At 35.9% G+C, this 7,348-nt stretch overlaps 1 protein-coding gene across 4 annotated transcripts in view; it reads left to right on the forward strand.

Annotated features, from left to right (window-relative positions):
- LOC127860095 (uncharacterized) overlaps window positions 1-6,965 on the forward strand; it is a 40,343-nt gene extending 33,378 nt beyond the window's left edge. For all 4 annotated transcript variants that reach the window (XM_052397900.1, XM_052397901.1, XM_052397902.1 and 1 more), the window contains 3 exons: window positions 1,111-1,231; window positions 3,176-3,288; window positions 6,452-6,965. In XM_052397900.1, coding sequence (XP_052253860.1) covers window positions 1,111-1,231; window positions 3,176-3,288; window positions 6,452-6,580 — 363 coding nt within the window. In that variant the 3' untranslated portion in view covers window positions 6,581-6,965. The remainder of the gene's footprint in view (window positions 1-1,110; window positions 1,232-3,175; window positions 3,289-6,451) is intronic.
- Window positions 6,966-7,348: the final 383 nt, after the last annotated feature.

A 7,348-nucleotide genomic window follows, 5' to 3' on the forward strand; every position in this document is an offset into this window, starting at 1 on the left:
TTCAACCTACAACTTTGAAACTTCATATGAAGCTGCACCTTGATGAGTTCTACATGCCACACCCGTTTTTGGGTCACTAGGTCAAAGGTCAAGGTCACTGTGACCTCTAAAAAAAAAATCTGACAAGCTTTCATCTATTCAAAACTGCACCCGCAGCCGAGCGTGGCACCCGTTATGCGGTGCTCTTGTTTAGTTCAGCCGAGCACCAAGTGCTGATGGTGAGCTATTGTGGTAGGGCCCTGGGTTGTCCAGGTTGGTTTGTTGTTGACTAACAAAATTCTTCAAATTACATCATTCCATAACCTTGGCTGATTTTCACAAAGTTTCACAGAAATGATTGTTTAGTGTCACTCTTTTATACTTGTTCAGATTGTTTTGGTCCATTACATATGTAGGTCACCAGAGCTAATAATAGATTTCAAAAGTTAAGACAAATATTCTCTTCAACCAAAAGACTTTTCATATTTTTGTAACAACATTCAGTGGTTCTTTACAAAAATTGTTGGAAACATGTCCTTTTAGTAAAAAATTTCCACACAAAATGGCTCACCCTATTCAAATAGATTTTATGAAATTGCATCTTCTCCTCTGAACTGCAAGGCTTACAGGTATTATATTTTGTTTGTAAAATTGTCTTGTGATCCTTTCTAAAAAAAAATCAGACAATGCCCCTAGTGTCAAAACTAGCCACTCCCTAGGGGTAACATGATTTACATTTTGTAAATTACCTAAAAAAAAATTTTCTTCTGAAACCGCATGGCTCAGATGTTGAATATCTGCTGTGGTCCTTTACAAAGATTTTTTAAAGCATGCCCTGTGGTCAAAACCAGCAATGCCCTATTGGTCACATGATTTATATAGCAAACAACATTAAAAGATTCTCTGAAACTACAAGTTCCAGAGCCTTGATATATAATATGAAACTTCTTATTGAGGTCTTGTACAAAGTTTGTTCAAATCATGACCCTGCATCAACAATAAATCACACACATTATTTATTGTGGCTAAAAACCAGGGTGTCCAAAGACTTACAGATGCTGAAAACTTAAGAGTGTCTGAAGATTTAATGTTCGCACAGTAATCCCATTCACCAGGTTGTGTGTATTGCAGGTATCTAAGCAGGCAGGGGACCGGCTGATGGAGTCAATCATGCTGGACTATCTACTGCAGCTTGTGGCTCGCCAGGGACATGTCTGGACTGAGAGTGACCACGCCAACAAGTACATGGATGGTGAGTCATCTAAATGTTGTGTGGTTTATGAGAGCCTTGTTGTGGGAAAACTGCATGTTGGTAAAGTGTGATCCCGGATTAGCCTATACAGTTTGCACATCCTTATCAGGGACGACACTTTCTGCCTATACTGCATTTTTGTAAAGAAGATGCTTCTTTTAAACAACCAATTGCATTCAAAGGGAGGAAAGTATCATCCTTAATTAGCCTGTGCCTACTTCACAACCTTATCTTGGACAATACTTTATGCACAAACATTAAGCAAAATTATGTGTTTTACACTTTTCCACTTTAAACCTATTTATTTTAGCTCAATTGCATCGAAAGCCTAAGGCTTATATAAACGCTTTCAAGTCCGTTTCCTGGGCCTAGAACCAGTACTTGGTGTATTTGGGGGAGATCTAAAGAACGCTCCCTCGGTGGGGATCGAACCCATGACCTCCTGGTCGCTAGGTGGACACCATATCCATTACACCACGGCAACCCTAATCACTTTCCCACTCAGAAGCAAAGTGAAAATGGCTGTATGCAACTAGCTTCAAACCAAAACAGCCTGCAAGTAACTGGCAGTGTGTTCAAGTTTTATGCTGTTTGCTGCTCATCAGTATATAAGATTGGAAATGAAGCCTTTAAAATTTGAATGTAGTAAGAAAGGTTGAATCTAATTTTCTATGGGACAACAAATAATGAAAGGGAAAAGGTTAATGTTGAGTGGTATGTTATATCTTGTATTGTATTGGCGCAAAGTTAGGGTCACTGGCCTAAATGGACTATCAGATGGTTTAAAGAATTTCTTTTCTGATAATCCCTCTACAGTACGATGGTTCATATACAAACATTTAGTGTAAAATAAATTTTATCAGGATAGTTTGTCAGTACATATGGTAAATACTACCAATACATACAATTTTAGTTTGTGTATTTTTATGCTCATGACAACAGAATATATTTATTAAAACATATCTTTTGAATAATATTGCCACATGCATGCTTCAGAGTTGTCAAATATTTAAAATAATCAAATATGGTGTCAAAAGTATTCAATAATTAACCAGGTTTTCCGAAGGAAAACACTGGTTATTAGATTGGCGAATGTCGGCAGGCGGGCTGGTGGGCGGGCAGAACAAGCTTGCCCGGGCCATAACTTTGTCGTTCATTGTGAGATTTTAAAATCATTTGGCACATTTGTTCACCATCATTAGACGATGTGTCGCGCGGAAGAATTACGTCTATATCTCCAAGGTCAAGGTCACACTTTGAGTTCAAAGGTCAAAAATGGCCATAAATGAGCTTGTCCGGGCCATAACTATGTCATTCATTGTGAGATTTTAAAATCATTTGGCACATTTGTGTACCATCATTGGACGGTGTGTCCCACGAAAGAATTACGTCAATTTCTCCAAGGTCAAGATCGCCATGACTAAAAATAGATTTTTTTTAAACAAAGGGGGTTAATTATAAACAATCAGTTCAGTTTGAGTTGTCTCCCTTAATCAGACTTTTTTTTTCAAATTGAAAACCTGGTTTTGTGACAATTTTGTCCCTTGTTTATAATATTCAATACATGTAAAACAGAAATAAAGGTTGCTCTATCATCATCATTCCATATGGGGTAAAAATCTTATGTTGGCAATAACAAACTTACATAATTACTTAGTGGAAAGTTAAACTTTTTTGCACTTCTGATGTCTTAATACACCAAACAAAACTTACCACAAGTTTTTACGGCTTTTGTATAACTACTGCAGATATTCAATTAAAACATGGGAAGTATCATGAACTTTATAAAACAAAATCATTTGGCTTTACAAAGTAGATCGAACTGGTTGTCAAAACAATGCTTTGTTAACCTCGCTAGCACTTATTTTGCAGACTGCCTTTATTATATAAAGCAAAACATAGTAGAAAAATGCTTTGAACATTTAATTTGTTTGTTTCTTTCAGATGTTATGAACAATATCTTGATGGAGAAGCTATTAGAAACAATACTAAACCGCAGGAAAACCATCAACAACAAACCTCTCAGGAAAATACATCAAAAAGTTGTGGCCGATGCGGTATGATTTAAGTTTTATTAGCTCTATCTCCCTTTTTTATATTCTAAATATTCTTAAATCTAAATATGTTAAAAGCTTCGTTCTTCTAATAATTGAGTTAGTTAATTAAATTAATGCATCAAACTGATATTAGCTTAAGAAATTATATTATAGCCTTAATTGCTGAATAGAAACATTGTAATTACAAATTTCACTATATAGATGTAAGAAAAACAAGTAATTCCCAAGGTACACGCCAAATACTATACCTTTGGGCTTTGTTATTTTGAGAGAAGAAAAGGGTAATGTTAAAACGCACGAACAACAGACATCAACATGTCCTTTAAGGTAGCACACCCGTAATGGGCACCTTTCCAAATATAATCTAATGTATTATTTTCTTAATCAGCATCATTTCACTGAACTACTTGCAAAATTTTAGGTAGGCTTTCTATGCTTTAAAAAAAAAATATACTGATTTTTTCAAAACCACCCCCACGCTCAGCTTTTGTCCAGTTTATTTGCACCCCTGGGGTATATGAAAGTTCCATAATTCATCCAGATTTCCAAATATGGGCATGCAGTTGGTGTGTACAGATGCAGTAAAGGTGTTTAAAGTTTAAACAAGATGAACTAAGTATTCTTTTACAGACATTTTAAGCTTGGCTGTTTTCGGAGAAAACCCGAGCTATTGTCATAGCCAGCTCGTCGTCAGCCGTCCGCCATAGGCGTCGTGCTAAAACCTTAACATTGGCCATAACTTTTTAAATATTGAAGATAGCAACTTGATATTTGGCATGCATGTGTATCTCGTGGAGCTGCACATTTTGAGTGGTAAAATTTCAAGGTGAACATCATCCTTTAAGGTCTAGGGTCGAAAAAACAAAGTCAAGGGAAGTAATAAGCTTTAAATGGACAATGGTTATCTGACCTGCCCACGTATATATTTTTGTTAAATAAATCAAAGCGGCATTGTGTTTCTGACAAACACCTTGTGGTAAAAGGTCAACGTCAAGGTCATCCTTCAAGGTCTACGGTAAAAAATACACATTTAAGGGAAGTAATAAGCTTTAAAGGGAGATAATTATTCAATATTGAGCATAGCCACTTTATATATTTGGCATGCATGTGTATCTCATGGAGATGCACATTTTGAGTGGTGAATCTACAGTCACGGTAGTGGCTTTTAATTATTTGCTACTAAAAATAGAGATTTGTTAGAGACAATTATTTTCAAGGGAAGTAATTTACATAATTATAAATCTCATATTATATATTTCCTTATCAAGAATTGAATTTCTTTTCACAGTTACTGTACAGATTTATTATTTTGATTATTTATAACTCAAATGATTGACTTGTCAAAGTTTTTTTTAAATGATATAAATATCATTTCTTTCATGTACTTAGTTGTTAATAGTTGTGTTCATTACATACCTGTGGACTTATGTCTGACGAACACATCTCTTGTTGGGTCACTAGGTCAAAGGTCAAGATCACTGTGACCTCTAAAACAAAAAAACACAAAAAATTCTGACAAGCTTTTGCAGCCGAGCATGGCACCCGTTATGCTGTGCTCTTGTTTTTTATTCCCGCCGAAAAAGAATTCGGAGGGGATATAGTAATTGGTCCTGTCCGTCCGGCCGAAACTTTATCTGGAGCATAACTCCAAATCTTTTCAATGGATTTACTTTAAACTTAGATTATAAACAGATGCCAACTAGGAGAAGTGCAGTGACCAAGAACCACAACTCTATCTACCTTAGTTTTTGAATTATCTCCCCTTTTATATAATTTTAAAGTAAATTTTTGTCCGGAGCATAACTCTAAATCTACTGAAGGGATTTACTTGAAACTTGAAATATAAACAGATGGCAAGTAGAAAAAGTGCAGTGACTAAGAACCATAACTCTACATGTGTATCTACCTTAGTATTTGAATTATCTCCCCTTTTATATAGCTTTAAAGTAAATTTTTGTCCGGAGCATAACCCTAAATCTACTAAAGGGATTTACTTGAAACTTAAAATATAAACAGGTGGCAACTAGGAGAAGTGTAATGACCAAGAACCATAACTCTATCTACCTTAGTTTTTAAATTATCTCCCCTTTTATATAATTTTTAAGTTAATTTTTGTCCGGAGCATACCCCTAAATCTACTGAAGGGATTTACTTGAAACTTGAAATATAAACAGATGGCAAGTAGGAGAAGTGCAGTGACTAAGAACCATAACTCTATCTACCTTAGTGTTTGAATTATCTCCCTTTATTTAATTTTAAATTAAATTTTTGTCTGGAGCATAATGAATTACAATGTATCTCCCTTTATATGTTTTTACAAATATTATTCTACTCTCTAAAACAAATGTCGTCATACAAGCAAACACATTTCGGCGGGGATTTGGCACTACTGTGACAAGCTCTTGTTATAACTTGTTATCTATGGGAGCGCCATGAAATGTAAGTGGTTTCAGCCAAATAGAAATTGGGTTGGTAAAAAACAAAGTGTCATAAAATTCAAAATAGTATCATTTAAGTAATATTTTGAACTTAGTTTTTATAGATACACTATATACAGCAAAAATGCCAAGAAATAGACAGATTTACCATTTACTTCTTGAAATAAAAATAAAAATGCAACATGCATGATTCGTATTTTCAGCAGTAAATCAACCAATTTAGCCATAACGTTGTTTTAATTTTAAAAATTGAATAATGTGCATAAAAATTGCAACATATTTAACAATAAACATAGCTTATATGCTTTATTAAATCAAATTACGTTAGAAAAGATATAAAACGCGTCGCAAAAGTATGTGTTGTTGGCAAGATTCGAACCTGCGCAGGAAGATCCCAAAAGATTTCTAGTCTTTCGCCTTAACCACTCGGCCAAGACAACTTCACATAAGGACCTGCTTAAATTAGATATCCATAAGTAAACAGGTAAAAGGGCTCTTTAATCTTCGAAGAAATCGCGGGAAATCATTATGGGTGCGCTACCTTAAGCTTCCTATGAAGATAGCTAATAAATGTAGGTCAGTATTTCAGAAAACAAATAGATGAAACAAACACCTTCTAAAGATCTGACAGTAGGGAATTTATTATTAGAATGGTGTTTATTGCAGTAAGATTACAAAATATTAAACACATAAAAATGTTGTTTTTCCATGTTTTTTCTTCACAGGCCCTGGATGTTTGCCTACAGCAGTTGTCAGCAACACTGGATGAAGATTTACTTGATGTCGATGAGTATGAGAGAGGAGTAATGGAGCCTTACGTCTCCCACAATACACCACTCATTGAGCTATCCTGAGGGGGGACTTGTAAAACTACATATGTACGTTTCACACAATCAATCACTCATCGTTCTGTTTTTGGGGTGGGGGAAATTACCTTTCCCACAATTCGCCATTCAACGGATTGAACCTTATATGTCTCCCACAATACCCCTCTCATCATCCACTCATCATCCTGTCCTGAAGTGGGACTTATGGAACCTTAAATAGTCTCCCACAATACACCACTCATCATCCACTCATCATCCTGTCCTGTGGTGGGACTTATAGAACCCTATATGTCTCCCACAATACACCACACATCATCCTGTCCTGAAGTGGGACTTCTGGCACCTTATATGTCTCCCACAATATTGCTCTCAGCATGGTCTCCTTATCGGGCCACTTATAGAACCTTATACCTTATGTCTCCCATGTTACATCACTCAACGTCATGTTCTGAGGTTGGACTAATGGAACCTTATATGTCTCCCACAATACCGCTCTCCTTAAGGGGCACTTATAGAACCTTATACCTTATGTCTCCTATGTTACATCACTCAACGTCATGTTCTGAGGTTGGACTCAGAAAGCTTAGATTGCCAACAATAAGCCACTGCACATCATGTTCTGGTTGGGAACTTTTATAACCTTATGTTTTCCACATTACAAAACTCTTCATCATCTTCTTGGGGTGGATTTATGGAACCTTACGTCTCCCACAATACATCTGTTGGGGGACTAATTGAACTTATTTTTCCCACAATACACCACTCATCATCATCCTGACATGAGTGGGGAGGTGC

The sequence above is a fragment of the Dreissena polymorpha genome, chromosome 15 (assembly GCF_020536995.1).
Source record: "Dreissena polymorpha isolate Duluth1 chromosome 15, UMN_Dpol_1.0, whole genome shotgun sequence".
In the NCBI taxonomy this organism is placed as follows: Eukaryota; Metazoa; Mollusca; class Bivalvia; order Myida; family Dreissenidae; genus Dreissena; species Dreissena polymorpha.